At 43.2% G+C, this 22,327-nt stretch overlaps 1 protein-coding gene across 8 annotated transcripts; it reads right to left on the minus strand.

Annotated features, from left to right (window-relative positions):
• Positions 1-1,656: 1,656 nt before the first annotated feature.
• Positions 1,657-22,038, minus strand: LOC310790657 (beta-1,3-galactosyltransferase 2-like). 8 transcript variants are annotated; one of them, XM_083652372.1, is made up of 7 exons: positions 19,896-20,027; positions 15,649-15,755; positions 14,893-14,990; positions 12,738-12,947; positions 12,466-12,612; positions 10,235-10,504; positions 1,657-2,737 (listed from the first exon to the last, which is right to left on the minus strand). In XM_083652372.1, the coding sequence occupies exons 5-7, from the start codon at positions 12,598-12,600 to the stop codon at positions 2,132-2,134; spliced, it is 1,011 nt and encodes a 336-aa protein (XP_083508498.1). In that variant the 5' UTR covers positions 12,601-12,612; positions 12,738-12,947; positions 14,893-14,990; positions 15,649-15,755; positions 19,896-20,027; the 3' UTR covers positions 1,657-2,131. The 8 variants fall into 8 exon arrangements, with proteins under 8 accessions (XP_083508498.1, XP_083508496.1, XP_083508497.1 ...); XM_083652370.1 differs by having other exon boundaries at positions 12,719-12,947; XM_083652371.1 differs by lacking the exon at positions 12,738-12,947.
• Between the last annotated feature and the right edge of the window lie 289 nt (positions 22,039-22,327).

Below are 22,327 nucleotides of genomic sequence, written 5' to 3' on the forward strand. Positions count from 1 at the left end.
GAGAAATTAGTCACAAATACCTGTGGTGATTTCTAAAACCCAGCTTTTACCACCTGACCTACTTTCAGGTATACGTACTGTAGGTGACCTTTACTAGCCTGGTAAGACCTTTACCTCCAACAGACAGAAGCAGAAAGCTCACACAACACCAGATGAAACATTGATGTTAGCACGTAGGCTATAGATTATACAATCAATGCTATAGATCAAACCTTTTCATGCAGATTGTGCTGACTGATGAATCAACTATCACTTTTACCAATTGGTATTAAAAAAAAATCCATCCAACTTGAGTGAAACAGAGAAACTTTCTTGCTGAAACAGATTGGAACAGTCACTGAAATGGCAAATTACTGTATGTTCCTCTGGTACTCCACCAGACACAGAAGAGGAAAAAAAGTACCATGTTCAGCAACTGTTGACAAAGTAGTGACAGAAACCATTAAGTATAACCGCACAGTCTGTCCCATTGTGCAGTAAGTGCACTGCATTTCATCCAGTTTCATTTGTAAGCAATCTTTATTTTATTTTTTCAAAATGTGAAAATCATTGGCTCCACATTGCAGTCTAGACGACTGCTATATCATCCACTTGAGACAAAGTGCTCCAGAACTTAAAGGCACTTTTTGTAAGATTGTACCCACTAGATGTCACACTGGAGCTGTACTCTTGAGTATAATCTTTATATTAACCTGCACAAAAATCTTTACAGTATAACACCTATAAACACATTTAGGCTAACCTCAAAATGCATAATAAAACATGTTTAGCTGTCTCATATTATCAGTCTTTGTATCCAAAGTTCAGACCATAATTTTCAGATGATGCAGTAAATCACTATGTAAACAAAGCTAGTGGTGGGTACAGTATTTCAACAGAATGTGCCATACTATCGTTACATAGGCTAGTATTTTAGTTGCCGACTTTCCAAGGCAGAGGAAATAGCCCTTCCATAATGGCAGCAGTTTAAAATGTGATCCCTTTGAGTTCAAAGAGACAAAGGTGAAAGGTCACAGATGCTAACAAGCCTAGCTAGCTTAACTAGCGGTTGGCTGTACCATAGATCTTCTATTACTATCTAGATGGGTCACCACAGGCTGCGCCAATTCTAACAAGTGGTAGCTGCAAGTCTCCCAAAATGGTCACGTGGTCACCTCTTCCCTCAAGTGTTGTGAGAGGACTGTGCCGGGTGACGCGTGCCTGGTGACGCGGGGTTAGTTCTGACCTAGCAAGCTAACTTGAAATAGAGATTGTGAGTTCCCAAACTCCACACAAACCACACAACACAAAGCTGATATTCCATAAAAAATAAAAAAAATCTACAGCAACAACAGATTTACCGTAAATTCCGGACTATAAGCCGCACCGGTGTATAAGCCGCACCTGCAAAGTTGACTATTTTTTTCTTATATAAGCCGCACCGGACTATAAGCCGCGGGTGTTTTAATGGTATTTTTTTTATTTTTTTTTATTGTGTTTTAATGTTTAATTACCATATGTAAGGGTTCATGCACAGAGGGGATTGTCGGGAAAGAGATGGCTGTTTGAGGAAGCTCCCATTTATTAACATTTCAACAAAACAACATAACACAACACCACCTGTGTTGTTATTTACAGTGCACACAGTGTCATACAGTGTCATACAGTGTGGTGAAAAGAGGGCAAGAGAGGAAATTAAAACAGAAGTGGATTTATAGTTAGAAAGAGTGCTAAAAAAGAGAGATGTTTTTTTTTTTTTTCTCGAAAAAATCCATAGATAAGCCGCACCGTTATATAAGCCGCAGGGGCCAAAAAAGGCAAAAAAACGGGAAAAAAGGTGCGGCTTATAGTCCGGAATTTAGCCTACTACATTAACGAACTTCAGCTTTAGCTTTAACTAATCGCTCCCTGCTAACATGAGTTCCTGTTGCCAAATCTCATGTGAGTGTGTTCTGTTGCTGAGATAGAGACAGGTCTTGAACAAGTTAAATTTTCTCCTGATCTGCCATTTTAGTGTCACAATATTTCCCGTGGAAAGCCATGGGAAAAACGCGCGTGACAAAATGACAGGAACTGAGTTGAAGTTGGGCCATCTTGCTTGAAATCCCATCGTCTTTGGCTGTACTCATTTGTTTCAAAGGGAAAAGAGTGTTTAGCAGCGAGTTGATTTAGTCTGATACAGGTAGCTTTGCCATGCATCAAGCAGCTGTTGAGGGCTGTCCAGTATTGTAGTAATGACAAAGGTCCAATAACAGTGACTGAATAAGAAATAAGGCTTCGATGCCCTAAACAAACCGCCATTAGGAGGATCTGTGGGGTCGATTCCCATGTATGTCAGACATAGTCCCAGGTACACGTCTTCAATGTCCAGCGCTTTAACGTGCTTAGAGGCCTCGAGTAGCTTTTTGGCTAAATCCAGTGTGAACACATAGCCCAGTCCCAGAGCATAAGGCGGGAAGTGGGAGTCTGGGAAAACCTCTTTTGGCAGAAACCACTTTGAGTTTGGTTCTCGCACAACAGTCGCTCTTCTCGCCACCATCCCCGTTATGTACGTGTGTTGGGGGGCTTCCTCCAGCATCTGAACAAGGTTGTATACGTTGAGGAACATGTCCGAGTCGATCTTCATGGCATAGGGGACCCCGGCGCAGCGCGAGGTGACCCATTCCAGCATGACCATGGTCTTAATGGTGAGGTTCTGGTAGGTGTCCAGGAAGTCACTCTGGAGAAGATCGCGGTGTTCCCGGCTTTCCTCCAACACCTAAGGAAGGAGGACTCATTTTGGATTTGACGGCATTAACAAACAGTCCAAATATTCTCATATTCTGTGCCACCACAACAGAAACAAAATGGAAAGCAGCTGTGAGCCGGCAAACCAACCATCTTTCCCCTCTCTGCTCAGATCTTTCTGTTCTGTGAAGGGTCTGCTTTAGCTCATTCATTCATTTTGCATAGGCCAAGAACAGAGAATTACTGGCTGATTAAAACAAAGTTTTTTGTTACTCTCTGCTATAAATGGTTCTGGACGCACAAGGAATCCTTTTTCATAATGTTTTTATGCTACCGGTTACGTTCCGGTTACGATGCTGCCGGTTACGTTCCCCCGCTGTTATATAATATAACAATATATATAACCAAGTATAGTTTGGTGACAAGCTGGAGAGACAGTTGACGGTCGGAGAGACGGCACCCGGTAGGGGATGGGTTTAGCACCCCAGCCTGGCTCTCTCGTGAGGGAGAAATCCACAAACGCTACGGATTAGCCTCCTGAAAAGCTGTGTAAAGATCGGCGCGGCTGGCCCTGAGGTCCTTCAGGCTAAAGAGAGGTGCTCGGCGCAGGCGAATGACGTGCAGCACACAGGCCTTCTTGAGGCATCCTCTTTGCCTATGGTGCAGCATAGTAGGATTGCCTTTTGGGAGGGTCTGGTGAGATGAAGGAGGAGCGCGGCCTGGATTCACCCACAGGGCCTTAGCCCTCCATGCACCGAAGGGTCTTTCAATGCTGCGGTGTAGCACTAGCTCTATTGCAGTTGATTGGGCGTGATCAACCCTTCCGTGGGCAACGTTGCAGACAGAGTAGGAAGGCTGATCCGTGAGCGGCTGCTTCCGGGACGCGGGTCGGGGTCTTAACACGTTCACTGCCATTGGCGAGTCAACTCGTCAAGCAGAAACCAACGGTTGACTGCCAATGGCGGTGGGACGTTGATCTAACCCTTTTACATCTCCTATAAAAATATGAGAGCCACCGAACGTGTACAACCCATTCCACCGACCCACTAAGTGGCGACAGTGCTCTCCAGACTATTGAAAGCCGAGCCAAAACTGCAGGGAATAGCGTGAGGAAGCCATTCTCATACTGTAGGCGAAAACGCTTTCGCGCTGGAGCACAACGGTGGCGCACAACGGTGGGGGGTTCCAAAAATAGTGGAACACACTTTGAAACACGCAGCATAAAGCCCAGAATCGCAAAAGCTTCATCAAAGCTCTCAACCGAAACCCCAAGAAACGAGTGAGCCCATCCAGACTCGCCCGACGAGGGGCAGCCAGGCAGCACAGACAACAGAAACTCGCTTGTCACACACCCGCCCGCTGCAGCCACGGAGGGAGGAGAACACACACGGAGGGAGGAGTTTGAAGGAGAGGGGGGTTTCCTGCTGTTATGGAGGAAATTACTGTTCAAAACTATTGTTTAGATGTCTGACGTCTTACTGATGCCAAAAATAAATGGTTAAAGTGACTGTTCTATCGAATTTCACAAAAAGGCATTTTTCTCACCTTTCATTTTCAGACGCTGAAACCATGCTGTATTCAACTGCTAATGCCTAAATAACTACTAACTCTACAAACTAACTCTTTTAGACAGATAAAGCACACATTCTATTAGTTCTTTTGAGATATTTTGTGTTCACAAAATCCTAACAGAAAAGAATCCTCGGCTCTTGAAAGATGAGCCAGAATCCTCAAAAAAAAACCTTGGCAGAAGCTACCTACAGTATTGAAAAAACGGCTGGCAGTGAATGTGTTAATTGGCCTCGGCTGGGTCTACTGGGCGAGGGTCTATGATGTTCGATAGACCCGAAACACCTTACGACCCGAGTTAACATCACTGATGACGCGTCCCAGCGCATGCTGTAGTATGTACCGGTATTTTGAATTGTATGTACTGTATATATATATATATATATATATATATATATTAGGGTTGTAGCGGTACTAAATTTCTGTTTCGGTGCCGGTACCAATTTGTATTTCGATACTTTTCGATACTTTTCGATACTTTTTGTAAAAAAAAAAGTGAAACTGTCCAATGTCAAGATTTGGCTTTATTTTAAGAGTTTGGGAACAATTACACCAATAAATTGGTGTGGCATTTAAATGCTGAACAAAACAAACCTTTTGAGCAGTGAGAATACCGGTAAGTAAAATAAAGTAATGCCAGTGAAAATAAAATGACCATAAAACACTAGCCTATAGCAGCAAAAACTCAGAGAAACACCAATAACAACAATAAATAAATAATTGGTGGCATTTAAATTCTGTCTAACTTTTACTTGTCAAATAAGTACACACTCAGTAACATAACACAAATCTTTTGAACAGTGGGAAATGGGAATAAGTAAAATAAATAAAATAAATAATAATATAATAAAACACTATAGCAGCAGAAACTCAAATCTTTTTTTCTTCAACAAGCAGCATAACTGGCTTCATATTCCCATTCTGTCCCCCAGCCTACTCAGTCTAAACCCTAGTTCTCCTATGGGTGGTAGACAGACTCACTGTTTGGCTGACTCTCAGTTTACTCACTCAGTCCCTCCCATCCCAATGTCTTCTTCAGGTTCCTAGCCAAGAAAACGAGGGTGTCAACATGTTCCTCGGTCAGTCTAGATCTTGTTGGACTGCAGATATTCCCAGAAGTACTGAAAACACGTTCAGATGCACAGCTTGATGCTGGAATACAGAGATATTGTCTAGCAAACTGAGCTAAGATGGGCAGGTCTGTCTGGTGTTGCTTCCACCATGCCAGGGGATCCTCTGCAGGGCTGATGTCTCTAAATTGTTTATACTCAGTAATCTCAACTTCCAGTTTAGCACTTCTTGTCATGGGTGGGGCATTCAGGCAGTATTACTCACAGTTTACATCTAACGTTATGTAGGCTACTTTCACGCATACTTCAGTCAGGGTTATCGACAGTCCATATTATTGCCTCTGCACGTTTCCCGACGCTACAGTGAGCGCTCGTTAACTAACGTTACTGCGGAGTCCGCTGTAAACGTTAGTACAGCGGAGTCCGCTGTAACGTTAGTACAGCGGAGTCCGCTGTAACGTTAGTTAACGAGCGCATTTTCTCACTGTAGCGTCGGGAAACGTGCAGAGGCAATAATATGGACTGTCGATAACCCTGACTGAAGTATGCGTGAAAGTAGCCTACATAACGTTAGATGTAAACTGTGAAAGGGCACAGCTGCTGCTACTAACTGGGCTGGGAGAGGCTTTGTGTTTAGCCATAGCCTACTTTGCTAGTTTGCTTTTAATGTGCGCGGGTCTGCTCAGTGCAGTGCTCAGCTGCTTTTTTTCCTCAAACTCTTTTCCTCACCGCTTGACATGTGGATATGACGTCACTCACTCCAGCGCATTTCTTAAAGAGACAGGCTCATATTGACCATTATCAGTCATAGCAGCGGTCGGAAAAGTACCGGGTCTTTTTAAATCTTAGTATAGAACCTGTTCTACAGCAATAGTACCGCGGTTCGGGGGTAGTACCGGTAGTACCTACATCCCTAATATATATATATATATATATATATATTTAATGCCCATTCCTGTACAATGCCCTGCCCACTCTGCATCTATCAGTTTGTCACATCAAAAACACGCCTCTAATATTTAGCTGGCAAAGCCCTGCCCACTCTGGACTTGTATGAAGGATGTGGCCTTGCAAAGGAAATTGTTGTGGGCACTTTTGTGTTCAACAAGAGACACAAACTGCTAAAATACAGCTTTCCTTCCTGTAACAGTGCAGGTGACTGCATCACTTTGTTGCAGACAATAAACTTCTCAATGTAGTGTCTGTGTGTATGTCAGAGAGACACACACATGGGAGCCTTGCCTTGGACCAGTATCCTCCACAGGACTAACACCATGGGCTCTATTCTCCCACAGGCCATCGGCGCTATTACGGGCCTTAACCGCAAAAAAACGTGCCTTGCGCCTGTTTCGGCAAGATAGCAATAGGCTTTAGGCTGCCAAATGCGCTTTAGGCTGAATGGGCGTGGCGCAGTCTCAAAGTGGGCGTGTCGGCGCTAAATACCAGCCTAGTGATATCTTGGGACCTGGCGTACATTTAGCGCTTTGCGCTTTTGAAAAGCAGGCCTATTCTGTGCCTTCACTGCCTCTTCTCTGTCACCCTTCTCTCTCTCTCTCTCTGAGTTCCCAGCATGCATTGTGTTTCTCCATTTCGCTACTAAATAGCAACCAAATGAGCCAAAATAGATATAAAAGGTAGTTCTAAATTAATGTGTAATGGTAACACAGCCTGCCATTGTCAACATTTCAATATTGGACCAAATAAAACATCGAAATGAAAACACCACCCTATGTGAAACATATATGTCCTCCTGGGCCTATATATACCCCTTGTCGAGTTAACGTGATTTAGAGAAGTAACAGCGGAACGCGCTTCGGAACGCGCTTCTAATGGCATCTGCTATACTGTGATGTCCCTCCAATAACTTGGCCCTATCTCACATTTAGTTTTACAATAAAAACACATTTATGCAATGACTTGACATAATGTAGGCTATATTTATGTGCATCATCCTTCCTGCAGCAGGCGAGAGAAAATGATATCTTTCTGGACAAACTTTCACCAATCTAATAGGCTATATTTTTCTAGCTGATGCATAGAACATTATTTTCACTTTGATATTGCTATAGTGTAGCGTATTTACATGCTTGCAGTATTTAAACTGCAGTTAGATTGGTTTGAGAAGCATCATAATATGGAATAATAGCCGATATATGGAGACAGACGGGATGAAGGGAGGTGGGGGGGGGGGCATCAGAGGCTTGGGTTTCGTCTGGTTTTGCGGGACCAGTGGAATTGGAGCTAAAAAGGCAAGCGTGCCATTCGTTTATTGCACTTATCCAATGAGCATGACAGTGCATAATTTTACGCCTAAAAGGCGTGGTTGTAATGCTTTGGGCTGCATCTAGCGCCAGCACGACGATATCAAGTGCGCCTGTCCACGCCCACTGCTTTGATCTGCGCCTGCCGCTCGGCCTAGAAACTGCGCCGATGCAACGATAGGGCCCCATGTCTCCACCAATCCAACACATCTATGTTCCTCTTGTAGTGGGGAATGCTCCCCAACATGTAGCGTTGCTGAACGCAGCCCCAGGCCTGACTCCACCTCTCACCATCACTTTCCACCTCACGCCAATCACCTTCCTTCCTCTCACCAATTACCTAATCAGCACAGAGTATATAAGACACCTGTGAGCCTTAGTTTCCCTCTCCCTGCTGCCATTTGTCCCACAGAGGTATGTACATGTAGGCTGCCAATTGGGTCCTAGAGTGCTGTGTTTTGTTTCTTTTGGCTAACCCTTAATTATTATTTTAGCTCCCTTGCGGATGCTCCTGTCTCCTGGTGTAGGCCTTTGTTCTCCCTCTGTGCTCCTCATGTGCCCTCACTGGAGGTATGTAGGCAGACATTTTTATTATGGGAACAAGCTATGGTGGTGTTTTAATGTAGGCTGACTTTAACTTATTGTTTTAGCGTCCTGGTTGGTGTGTTAGCATCCTGGTTGGTGCCCCTGCCCCTATAGGAAACTATTGTCATACAGTGGTGAGTAGGCCCCGGACATTTTTAATGGATTGTTTCAGGTGGATGAATATTGACTCTATAATCATGTCTCTTTTATAGGCCCCCACCTGCTGCTGTTTTGCTTAGTTTTAGTTTGTATGCACAATTTTAACCTTTGTATAACCAACTGGTATAGTTATTTTGTTTAATTTGGTTTGTAGTGTTTTCCCTTTTGATTTAGTGGAGCTGAGTGCCAGTCATCTGGGGGGGCTAGTCACTCTGGGTGCGGTCCCTTCACTGCTTGCTGTGACTATAGGCACTGGGACACACGAGTTGTTCACCTGTTTGCTGTGAGTGTGTAGGTTGTTGTGACTTCACGTGTGGTGAGTATCTGTTGCACCCCTCTACACCCCCTAATAGTCTGCCACCTCAGTTGCCGGCCTCAGCCTACTACTTTATTTATTTGTCAATACCAGTCATAGTAACAGTGAATTTGCAACACATGTTAAATAGATTTTAAAGAATTGTTATTGTAATAAAGTAATACGTTTACAGTTTATAGAAAGTAGTGTGCTTCAATTATTAACTGCCGCTCTTTTGTTTTTCAGTGACTTCTCCACATTGCTAATTTATTGATGAAAAATAAAATCAAGGTTTATTTTGAAACACGTCTCTGTCCCTCAGTGAATGAATCTGTGTGTCTTACTTATGTACTTGTGAACATCAAGGGTTATTTGGTACAAAACTGTTTTCCAGTTTACCTATTTCTTGGGGTGGAAGTCCCCAGGTGGCGTAGTTGGTTTTTTTTCCTCATTCATATATCAAATCTCATTTCCTTTGCCCGCACCCCGCCACACTCTGAAAAGACTTTTACACAGAAAAGAGTATGAATATATATATAGTGTCTGCATGTCTGCATTTTCTCACTGTGATGGCAAGAAATGGGCTCCCTGTAGAAGACCTGGTCGATATCTATAACACACTGATCAGACCATGTCTAGAATATGGGAATGTACTCCTTGTGGGCTGTACGGCTAAACAACGAGCCACCATGGACAGGGTTCAGAAAAGGGCTGTCAAAATAATGATGAGGTTCAAGGACGTCTCTTTGTATCGACCTGATCTGCAGACAGGAAGAGAACAGGCCCGTGTGAAGCTGATTCAGGACATGCAGCAGCCTAACCACCCACTCCACCACATCCTCCCTCCTAGTAAGGAAGAAAGGACTGGCCGTATTCTGTGCAGAGGCAATCAGTTGTCTTTGCCAAAAACCAGAACAAATAGACTGAGAAACTCCACCATCTCTTGTGGCGTCAGGCTTTTTAATGGGCTGTAGCATTGATTGTATTTTTGATGTTGGGGTCTGTTTTAATAATATGTGTATTTTTTTTTCCGAGTGTACATTCTGCATAATTCAATCATGTATTGCAAGCCAGAGTGATTAAACTCAAACTCAAACTCATATATATATAATGTATATACACACACACAGATCCTTTCCAAAATTTTTCATCATCATGGAAATACCATGGATGACCGTGGGCTTCAGCGGATTGTCAAGCAAAGACAATTCAAAACTTTGGCGGAGATTCAGAGGGAGTGGACTGAGGCTGGAGTCAGTCATAACTGAGAAGTAACTGCTGATTTTCTTCGCACTATTCTAATTTCTTGAAATATTGTTTTGGGGGTTTTCAGGAGCTGTAGGCCAAAATTTAAAAATGAAACAAATAAAGGCTAGAAATGTTTCACTTTGTGTGTAATGGATCTATAATCTATCAAAGTTTCATTTTTTGAAAGGAATTATGGAAAAAAACAATTTTTTCCATGATATTCAATTTTTTTGGATCTGTATATTAGCTCACTTGAGAATTGGACAGACCCAAAGTTTTTCAGTTCAAAAATTCAATTCAAACATTTACACTAAATTTTACAATGAAATTAAGCAACTCACCTGTTCCTGAAGTTTCTCTGCCCCATCTCCCTCTTTGGCCAGTCCCAGGAGGAAGTAGTGGCTGACCACTCGGCCCAGCACTGTGGTTTCTCCGGCCCAGGTTTTGCGGATAGCATCGCGTGCTGCCCTGTCCTGCGGGGCCACTGGGATCAGGAGGACCAAGAACGGGCGTCGCTGCAGACACTGATCCGGTTCATCCAAAATGAAATGGTACCGGTATGGATATGCCACAAAGTACTGCCTTATATTTGAAGGGTCCACTGGTGACATCTGTGCATGGAGTCAAAAGTGTGTAATCAGTATTTGGTGTATTAGTTAGTATTAGTGTAATATGAACTTCATGTCAAAAGATGAGTGTCAATCTTTGGTGTGTTAATAGCAATTACACATTGTGTTGGGCTGATTCAAATATAATTGGGCCTGATGTAGGTAATCATTCTAAACAAATCAAAGATGAGTATTTCACAGCACATATCATTTATATAACACACAATTTATATACAATTTATGAAGTACTGTATTAAGAAAGTACTGTACAACACTATGTTTATATTCTATTGGCTTCGCCCTTTCAGAGGCTGTAGCCTATTGGATAGTATCCCACGTCACACGTGTACAGACTGAAGATTTTTCATACTTGGTGTTGCCAACCATGGTCACGCCCCCTTTCACCACGTCACTTCGCAGGGCCGCATGTGTGGTATAAATGGGGGCATGACTAATTGTTCATCTCCTTTTTATAGTAAAGTTTCCTTCACTATTGTAGAGATGTGTGCCCAGATCTGAAAGGGCTGCGCCAATATCTATAAACTATGGTTTACTTTAAAAACCTTTGTTTATATTCTATTGGCTTCACATTCTATTGGCCCCTCTATTGGCTTTGCCCTTTCAGAGGCTGTAGCCTATTGGATAAAGGGCGGAGCCTGATGTCATCGACGCACACTGCGACACAATAGACGAATAGAGGGTATGCATGTGATGTCACAGAGGCAGAAGTCACTGTGGGGTCACGCCCACTGAGTCACAGCAAGACTGAGCTTGAATGCAGTAATCAGCCTAGATAACTGACACCTGCTGCTCAGGGAGGAACTTGACACTCATTTTGACACTCATTCCCGATTGAGGGGGCGTGTTCCAGTGGGGTTGCATACCCTCTATTGGTCCCAGTGGCCGACAATGATCATTAACTCTGGTTAGCAACGTGAGCGTTAGTCCTAGGCCACGCCCCCCCTGAGATGGGGGGGCCCCAGATTACCCCCATTTGACGCACCTAATGTCCACAGAGGCTGGGCTTGGGGGTCAGGTGTGTTCATCAAATTTCTCTATAACATAGAAATAAAATAGGGGAAGCATGACACATTTCCGGCCTATTTTTATGCTTTTGAGAGAGGAACGCCTCCCTGGAGCCTATCATGTTAAGATGATGTTCTGCCCCACAGAAGATTGTTCTGCAGGGACGTTCATGGTTATTAACTTATTCCCCCAAATAAGTAATTCAAGGGACAGACATTAGTTTTTGGAGAAGGGATCGAGACCCTGGGTGATCATTGCACCCCAGATAGTCCCCTCAATAGGACACAGAGAGGACTCCCCTCAGAGAAACCCCTTGTCCAGCACCCAAACCTCTTATGGTGAAAACCATTTTAGCCGGGTTCTTACAGGATGAGGAAAGGAAGGTTTCCCCTGCTTTCTCATATCCTTATTACCGGATGTAATTTAATGAGCCCCTTTAGACACTACATCAGTGTGGGAGAAAAGAAGCAAACACCCAGGTTAGGCCTCACTAGGCCCCTGTGTCTACAGTACGTTTGATCAAACTATCTTCCAGTAGTACCATCATTTTCATGACTACGGCCCTGGTGAAGTAGGGTCCGTGCTCTGCTATAGGGGTTTTATTGTTGTCTCTGCACGTTCTCTATGCCCAATCCACTGTCAGCGGAAGAAGCCGCTGTGTGGGGAAGATAGAAAACTCTGGAGACCAGACCTAGGCTACAGCCTCTGAAAGGGCTGTGCCAATATCTATAAACTAGGGTTTACTTTAAAACGTTTGTTTACAATCATTTGTGACTTAGCTAGACTACATAGTATAAACTAGACTGTAGATTAGGGTCGCGACCTCCAAGTTGGGAACCAATGGTCCAAGTATTGAGACAATCAGCTAACATTGATCTTTTTGACAGCTGTCTTTGTTTCGACATGATTTCACATGGAGGCCAACAAAATGTACTTACCATGACATCTGTAGGTCGTATGGTCGTATTGTACCTCATACTCCAAAGGTCCAAATACCATGACAGTGACAAATAAGATGTCAGCGTTAAGACCAGCAGCATCAAAAAACACCTCCACCCTCGTCTCTCGTCCATGGAACTTTTTCACTGCAAGAGAAAAGTGAAGTAAGGGATAATCAACGACTCTGCTGATGTGCTGGCAGCAGCATCGCTAGTAGAGACAGAAGCAGCACGGGGCTTTGGTATAACAAACCGATGCATCATGAACGCACAGCAGCTGCGCACTGGCAGACCTCAGTATGTCAGGCTAGGGGGCTGCACATCAGAGACTGTGGTTAGCAGTACAGGTGCACCACAGGGGACCGTTTTTTCTCCTTTCTTGTTCACCCTCTACACATCTGACTTCAGGTTCAACTCGGAGACGTGCCACCTGCAGAAGTTCTCAGATGACACTGCCATCGTGGGGTGTGTGAGGGGTTCACCTGAACATGTACAAAAAAAAGTTTGAAAATCGGACAAACGGCGTGGAAGTTATGGCCTTTAAGGTAAAACCTTTAATTATAGCGCCACCTTCAGGCCGATTTGAAAAATATTTTTTGAGCAGAAACCAGCCACCAATGTCCGTCATTGTACCAAATTTCAGGTCTCTGCGATTTACCAACTCACGGGAATTTGCGTCGGAGCAGATGAACAACGACAATGACAATAATAAACCGGCACAAAAACAATAGGGTTTCAGCCCCTTCGGGGCTTGAACCCCTAATAATTGCACTAGACACACTATTGTCAATTTCAATCATAAGAGACCAGTGAGTAAAATTTGACAATTTGGGGGAGGTTAGGTTTAGGCGTGGGGGCTGGGAGAGCTTAGCTCCAGCCGGTCCACCGACATGCTGCACGCCGCCTCGCTCAGCTGGTTCTGCTTGTGGACTATCGGCATTGCGGCCTGTCGGCACATATATTGCTGCTCCAGATGCCCTGCTCATACAACACCTATGGGAAAAGGAACGGGGCTGGGATGACCCAGTCCTACCCGAGACACTGCTGCAGGCTTGGAAAGAGTGGGAGGACGAGCTACCGCAACTGCAGGATATCTCCCTACCGCGATGCTACACTAGCCCTGACCTGGAGTCCCCCATCGGCAGACGGGAGGTCCACGCGTGTTCTGCGACGCATCTGAGCAAGCATATGGTTCAGTGGCGTATCTCAGGACTGAGGGCCCCGGCGGAAAGGTGGAGATAGCCTTCCTCACGGAGCGGTCTAGAGTTGCTCCAAAGAAACAACAGTCTATCCCATGTCTAGAGCTGTGCGCCGCCTTGACAGGAGCGCAAGTAGCCAAGGTACTCAAGACGGAGTTGACACTCTCCATCCAGCGGACTGTATTATGGACCGACTCAACCACCGTCCTCACCTGGCTGCAGTGAGAATCATGCCTCTACAAAGTGTTTGTAGGCACTAGAGTGACGGAGATCCAGGAGCTCACGGCGGACAACGACTGGCGCTACGTGGACACCGCCCAGAACCCAGCGGACGACATTACGCGGGGAAAGCCCCTTTCCGCACTCACCACCAGTAGCCGTTGGGGTGGCGGACCCCCCTTCCTCCTTCTCAGCCCAGATCACTGGCCAGAGCCACCCCAACTCCACACAACCTCGGATCATAGCGAGGAGTTGAGGAAGCCAACCTACTGTGGCCTCACGTCGGCCCTTCCCCCATGCCGGATGAGTTTGCAGCCTTCGGTGCCCTCACCGAGCATATCACGCCGGCGTTCCACAGGGCGGCCAACGAGGCACTAACGGCTGAAGACTATAGTAAGGCCGAGGCTTCCCTCCTCCAACGAGTGCAGCACAACTGCTTCCTCGCTGACCTCACGCAGTTGAGTTTCCTCAACTGGAAATTCAAGCCACCAGATGCCCCTCACTTCGGCGGTTGCTGGGAGCGAGAGATTCGCTCAGTGAAGCAGGCCTTGGGGCATAGCTGGTTACGGAGGAGGTGCTCAGGACACTCCTCATTGAGGTGTCAAGATGATCATAGACCCCCAGCTCCTGCGCACACTTTGGCCGATGGGGACAGTCACCAAACCTTCCCCTGGACTGGACAACGAAGTGAGGTCTGCTGACGTAAAGGTGACGTACTTACACCCGGCCGATGGCCAAGCGTATTCAGCTCCCCTCACTGCCAGACTAATCAACCGAGCCCCGCCTACACCTGGTGGGACTGGAGTGCCATTTCTGGAAGAATACAGATTCCCCACAGGAATCTGAGGGCGGCTGTAGAAAATGCTCCGTAATGGCCCACCATCAGGCCTGTTCTTGGGGCAATTAATCATACATACCTGCAGCCTGTTTTTATATCATATATCAGCCCTACCTTTACAACTAAAAGTGAACTATCTCTTCATCTCATCCCAGAACTTGAAGCACATACCGTTTAGTCTCAGCTAAGATCCGAGCGACACACTCTTCATCACGAGAGATATTCAAGGCCAAAAGCCCTGGCTTGGTCCAGACAACAAAATGGCACTCCTGTGTTTGAATACATAAAGAATGATTCAGATTAATTTGGCTTATCTTAGTATGATGCTGGGGTCAGGTGTAATGAGATGCTAACCTGTTCTCATATATTAATAATATTAATCTTTGATTTCTGACTGATCAGACTGACACTTTAGATTGTTACTGGCTGTAACTAACATATCACCTGTGTTCCTGTGACCAACATTTGTGTCTGCACTTGTCCATACTGTAGTACTGGTGCGTCTTTTTCAGCCCAGGGATGACAGCTGCAGTGATGAATGTGACTGGGCAGTCTGTTGAGATGTTGTGCTGCTTTATAGTGTTCACATGGCCAGAAAGATAATAATTGTATGCATCTAGTGATTTATAGGCACACAATGCCTCTCCAGTAAAGGGACCTGGAGAGTTTATTAGATAGTTATAAATGTCCACGTAGTGGATAGGGGGCAGCTTGACAGGGTCAGTGTACCACCCATCACTTAGATTGTAGGGGTCAGGAAGATCAATAATATTATTACCTAAAGTGAGCTTCAATTTTTCTAAATATCGTCCATAATCTGTTGTATTTAGACTGACAGCATAATTGGACAACTGATATCCCTGTCCACTCATATTGCCTATCAGTATCACACATCCCTCCCTGTGGTCTTCTCCTCTGATTTGTTACCATCTGATGTTCTTATCTCTGTTCATCTTCTCACTCCTTTGGTTCTTGTCTCCTTTTACTGTCCTCTTTCTCGCCTGAATCAGTTTCACTTTACCGTCTTTCATGCACTGTTGAATGAAATGAAACTGAATTGATAAATTGAATTCAACATCTGGCAGCAACATGTAAAATATTCTATATTTTCATGGTATTATTTCAAAGTGGATATTTCATTCATATAAAACGCATGCTTAATGCTTTCATATCATTCATAACAACACTTTCACTAACGTTAGTGGAGACCAGACTAGCTAATTTACCTGTTGGACCAGACCGACCTAAAGACTTGAAACTAGTTAGTCGGTCAGACCGACGGTTTGTTTATCAAAGACGCTAACACTACATAAAACAAACACAGCAGAAAGGTTAGATAGGTCAGACAACCATGTTTAGCAAGTTATCTTTAAACCATTTAAACGTTTAAATTAAATGTTACTCCCGAAAACAACAATAGAGTTTGACAGTTGTTTGACAACACTGCCGAACTCCGCAAATTTAAACCTCCTGCCAGGCGCCAGCTCTCTACCCGGAAGTAATTTATGCTTACGTTTTAAGAATGGCTTTAAATCTGTTTTTGCAAATGAACTATTCATATAGAAATAAATAAATACAGTACTGTAAATGACCATTAACAGCCCATTCATGACCACATGGATTTAAATAATTAATCACAGACATAAAAATTCCAGTGTTGGCTGGTAGGCTATATGATTGTTCCAAATGTTCTAAACATTTCCAATGACTTGAGGCAGGGAGGTGCACGCGGAAAAACACTTTATTGACACAGGAGAATCATTCAAAAAATCTTTTTTCACAACGAAATACAGGCCCATAGGTTAGGCCTACATACAGTATCTTTTCCAAACGCATTCACTGCAAACAACCATTATCTCCGCTTGTCACAACAGAGGGAAACCGTGCACTTCAGTTGGACGGTGGTCTGGCATTTTGGCTTGGGAAATCATTTGTGTGGGATAAGGTGCATATGTGTGCACTTCTCAGTGACTTCTCTTCGCCACTAAGCAACTGGGGGCGCTGGACTTAAAGATGGGTCAGGGTTTGTGTAGATTATTTGCGTAAGTTGTCTTGTTTATTTTAAACTGTTTTGTTGTTTTGTTTTTTACATCTATACGTCTGTGTGGGATACCTTTGCAAGACGATACTGGGTGGTGAAACATGGATTGGATTGAGTAGATAGTCACTGGACAGGTTAGTCATGGTTTTAGTAGGGATTCTACGCAAGGATTGATAGGTGAGACCCCTGGTGTTGTCTTCTCTTCGATCAGGAAGCACTTTGTAGATTGGCTCATCCATATTTGACACAAAATGTGACAGAAGATTGTAACATCATCAGTGCATAAGGACATCATCAGTGATGTCATAACGGAACTATATAGTGCTGCTTAATGTTGAGAATGTTACTACGTAATGGGCTCACTTTTAGAGATAGAGTGAGGGTCCTGCTATCATATGAAACTAGAAGATCTGAGTGGCATGTGCCTGCCAACCCTGTCATGTTAAGTTGTTGGGAAGGGGGCTAAATAATGCTCTAAAGTTAGGCTAGATTCTGGCAAGGAAACAAGTAAAAGCAATATATCTGAATGAGAATGGGTTGTGGGGTACCCACAAGTCTCCCCTTTATAGTCATGCACACTTTATATTAATCATATGCAGTTTTGCATGCAGTATAAATGTGTTATTTTCACCTATTATATTTTAATATTTGTGCATACTGGGGTCCCTAAACAGTTTTGAAATTGCATAAATTGGGTATGACTGTTACTCTTGTTATTAGAATATAGGATAAATTATGTGATCATGCTGGCATGCTACTGTAGCATTACTTATGTCAGCATGCATTTTGAGCTGATCTAAGTGGTGTTTGAATCCTCTACCCAAAATGCTTGGTCAGTGTCAAAAGTGGGGTTTAAAATGGCATAAGTGCAATTACACCCTTTTGACAGGAAACAAAACAACCTTTTAATGACTTTGCATTACGCTATACAATGATTTCTCTGAGCCTTTGAACAAATGGAATGACCTGATGTTACCTAAAGAGCAGCTGGATCATGTGTCCCAGGACACACGACGTATTGATGTGTCCTGGCTGGGACACATTGACACATTTACATATTCTAGGTCAATATTGACCTAGAATATGAATTAAATTATAGGATAGTAGAAATTATGTTATGATAAACAAAGAACTAACTTTTCAGTTTGGTTCAGTAAGAAGTCAAGTACTGTAAGAATGTCAACATTTCCGGACAGGAAACTGGTTGAGATTAGTCAGCATGTAGTTTTGACAATAGTGCTAAGGCGGTGGTTTTCAGTGGGGTCTGGGGACCCACAGGAGTCCTTGAGCGGAGTTCCCAGCAAAAAGGCAAATAATTTATTTGCACTATAATTCCATCCATGAGTAACACAATGACAGAATATGTATGAGTATTTTGGTCATGGGTTTCATACATTTTCTGTAATAAAACATCTAAAAGCTAAAATCTTATCAGATGGGTATGACGGAGTTTTAGGGCCATGCATGATGAAAAATAAAAATTACAGGATTTTTTCAAAATTTCCTGAATAAAGTCGAAATTTCAGCACCAGGCAGAAGAAAAAATAAATCAGAGGAGCAAGTTTTTTTTTTTTTTTTTCAAGAATAAAGTTGAAATGTTGAGATTAAAGTCGAAATTTCGTGAATAAAGTCGAAATTTTGGGACAACATCTTATCAAATGGGGGTCCATGGTCTAAATTTGTGTCAGTTTAGGGGTCCTTGGTGTGAAAAGGTTTGAGGACCACTGGGCTAAGGAATATAGATTCCTTTAGGACTATAGCATTAGTTTATATTATATTATATTAGCTTATAGCATTCTTTAATTATTGTGCTTGCAGATAGGCAAGCACAATCTTAGAATCTCTCATACTTAATTTTATTATTTTTCTTCTATCCAAAAGTTTGGTTCGCTATTTCTCCTACAGTTTTCACACTACACAGACATGGAAGACATCAAAACGTGCGGCTCATTGAGGAATCGTGTGCATTTGGATTGCTAAGGGTTTCGTTCGCCGGTTTTCGCGATATTGGCGTTAACGTACGATTTTTTTCCCCATTCACTTGAATGGGGTTTCGAAATCGTTGGCATTAAATTAGCTCTAGCTCAGACACCGTATGACCTGCCATTACCAAACTTTGTAGGTAGGTTTACAGTCACCTTTCACTCTGTGCGGGAAAATTACACTATTTGACCAGATGGTGGCGCTATAACAGCCATCCTTACGTTTTGGTCCATAACTTTTGAACCGTAAGGGCTACATTCAAAATTATTTTTTCCCTGGATTCCTTGGGCCATTCTGCATCTGCTGATATAGGCCCCGCCCATTTCCGTCTAACTAGATTTTCCGCCATTTTGAATTTTGTCGAAAAGCGTTTTTTCGCTATTTCTCCTTCAAATTTTGCCCGATCTTCACCAAACCACATCACAGAGCGTGTGTGGACTGTCCCGCACAAAACTTATTTTGCTTTTTTTTTTTAATTCCGCACCGTTGCGATATAATTGACCTCCAAAGTTCTGTGGGTGGGGCCTATTTCACAAAGATCGTCCGATGCTAACCAAACTTGGTACAGGTGTGGACGGATGTACTCTGAGCCTATAGGACAAATATTGTGTCATTTCGCCTCTAGGGGGCGCTATAGCAGCATTCAGTACCTGTAACACCATAGCATCCAGTTAATACACCCTTGCAACGGCCTAAACACGTCCTAGCTACACATTGCCAATTGGGGCTGTATTGATACTGGATGGGAGGGCGGGGTCTAAGGCAGGGGCGGTGCAAGGGGGGCGGAGCGTCACGCGGGAGCAAGCACAATCAAATTTGCTTCAGCAAATTTAGCCCGTTCTAGTTTGCTATTACAGTATTTGCTTTTCTTTGCTTTTCTATTTTAATTGAAGGGAACTTTATATGGTACATTTGTATAGTGCTAAATCAAAACGTGTGTGTATATATCATATATCATAACATAACATAACGACATAACAGCCATAAGTCTGACTCATCGATCTGGTGTAAGAATAGACACGTGTGGACATGTTTTCACATTCTACATGGACATGAAGTTGCGATTTTATACTCTCTGATCAACAGTGTACGCTTTTAAAACTTCTCTTTAATACATTTTGAATGAACTCAATTAAAATTTTAGACTCACCTTTTGGATACAGAGTTTTCTACCATTTTCTAGCTCTGGTGTGAGAGTTACAGCAATCCTTCTGACATAGGATAGAATGAGGATGTTGTCGTGTGTGACTGCCTGCACTGTGGTTTGTGCATGTGGTTGTTGTCTCCCAACAGCCAATCTGATCCGTGGGAAAAATACATACGGTACAGTACGAACATGGCATATTTTTATATACTGCAGTATATGTGGATCAGGGGTGGGAAGAGTTGCAAAACAAATCTACTCAAGTAGAAGTACTGTTACTTTGATGAACGACCCCTCCCCTCCCCACCCACCAATATTATGATTTTCTTTTCATATGATCTCACACATATTTAGTTTGACAGTTATTGAGTTGAGTTTTTCCCATTAAAAAAGGTTCAATTATATTGTTAAACTCCTTAAAATGAGTTCCCCTCCTTCTCCATCATTTAAAAATCCAAAGCAACCAATCAGGGTTATCTAGAACCTAACTAGCCAATCACAGCTTTCAACACATTCTCACTCCCAACTCGTGAAAAAGTGATGACAAGGGTTCCTGACCGATCTGCAGTATATGATGAGTTGGGACGAGTTGGGGCTTTAACTGGACAGGGATTGGCTCCAGTATTCATGTAAGGGTTAATGCACGACAAGGTGTCCATTATCAGAAATTAATGGACGACGCGGAGGCGTGAATCATCCGAGGCGAAAGCCGAGGACGGTTGCTTCCGCAAAGTCCATTAATTTCTGATAATGGACACCTCGAAGTGCATTAACCCGCTTATACCATGGTCAATTGCCAAAGAAACAAAACAAGACCATTCATTTATATTTTCATGCATTTTGCAATCAAAATGTATTTTCATAACCTTGAATATGAGTTGAGAACCGGCGAGACAAAATAGTCCCCTTGGCTGCTCAAGATTAGGCTATCATTGGATAGAATGGCCGCTTAGTGCCTGCACCTGGCACAATTCTAGAGTCAAGCTAACTAATAATTGAAGCTCAGACATCCAACTGAAGGAACAAGAAGAAAACAGATTTTTGACTTCAGGGGGTCTTTAAGTTATGTGTCATTCAGGCACTGACATAACTTGTCATTCAGGCACAAATGACATCACTGGAGACTTGTGGTTACCCATAGAACCCATTCTCATTCAGATATCTTGAGCTGAGAGGTCAAGGGACCCCTTTGGAAATGGTGATGACCGTTTTCCCTCACCAAAATGTATCCTAACTTTGGACACCCCATCTACTAAGCTAATGTGATAATGGTCTCGATGGATGCCTTATGTCTTCCAGTTTCATATATCAGTATCTTCACTCTAGCTTTAAAAATGAACCTGCTACAACCTCTGAAAGACAGTAATGTCAGACAAAAATTACACTTTCGACATCAAGGGGAAAGGGGCAGGTGCTCGAGCACCCTCTGCCCACCCCGCATGTGCCTAATAGAAAACTTGGGGAAACTTTAGATTTATTTTACTTTGTAACAGAAGCTATTTAAAATGTAACAAAGTACAAACAAAATTTACTGAAGTAAAAAAAATACTCAAAAAAGTACAAGTATACAAAAAAGCTACTCAATTGCAGTAGTTGTAATTAGTTAATTCCCACCTCTGATGTGGACTATGTGTGCCTTTTAGTGGAAATAACATGATCAAGATGGTATAAAAACCACAAGTCATTTCAATTGCAACACCTTCGACCGTGAGAAAAACACGGAAAAGCAGCTCTCTCCCTTTCATTTCTTCCCTACTGTTGTTGTTCTGACTGCTTGCAATTTCCCAGATAGTCTAACCAGTTCAGATAGTCTACTGACCAATTCAGACAGTCTACTGACCAGTTACCAGTTCAGATAGTCTACTGACCAATTCAGACAGTCTACTGACCAGTTACCAGTTCAGATAGTCTACTGACCAGTTCTAATTTTGTACTTTCTGAGAGAGAGACAGTCAGAACTAGGCAAAACATGCTCAAAGCCTTGAATATGGTTTCCAAACTTAAAGTTTTAAAATCAGAGGCAAATGGCAGAATTGTGTCCATACCTGGAGTTTGCCTTCATGTAGATGCTCTCTTCTTGGTCACTTTCTGGTTTATTATTGAATCCGCAGTTGGGTGAGTACTAGTGATATGACATGTGACTGCAATTACGCAGGCATGAAAGAGCTACTATTTAACTCTTTGCATGGGTTGTATCATAATCATAGCTGTTTCAATGTGTTTTTGCCCTTGTCAGCCAATTATCTTCTTGTGAAACACCAACAGACATTTCCCTTAGTCACCAACTATTTCTCTGGTTACAGTTGAGATCTTGAGAATTTAAGTTACAACATGCAGCTTTAAGGCAGTTGGGCACCCCTCAACGCTTATCACTCATCTTCAAGGGCTGTCTGCACTGCAGGATAATCTAGCAGTGCTGGCTTCATGGCTATAGGCAG

Source organism: Poromitra crassiceps (genome assembly GCF_964638095.1).
Source record: "Poromitra crassiceps genome assembly, chromosome: 15".
NCBI lineage: Eukaryota > Metazoa > Chordata > Actinopteri > Beryciformes > Melamphaidae > Poromitra > Poromitra crassiceps.

Excerpts from the sequence above, each read along its gene's own strand:
- LOC310790657 (XM_083652373.1), bottom strand. The coding sequence starts at position 12,600 with ATGGACGAGAGACGAGGGTGGAGGTGTTTTTTGATGCTGCTGGTCTTA. Across the intron at positions 10,505-12,465 it reads TACGACCTACAGATGTCATG|ATGTCACCAGTGGACCCTTC; the intron begins GTAAGTACATTT and ends CTCCATGCACAG. Across the intron at positions 2,738-10,234 it reads CAGAGAAACTTCAGGAACAG|GTGTTGGAGGAAAGCCGGGA; the intron begins GTGAGTTGCTTA and ends CTCCTTCCTTAG.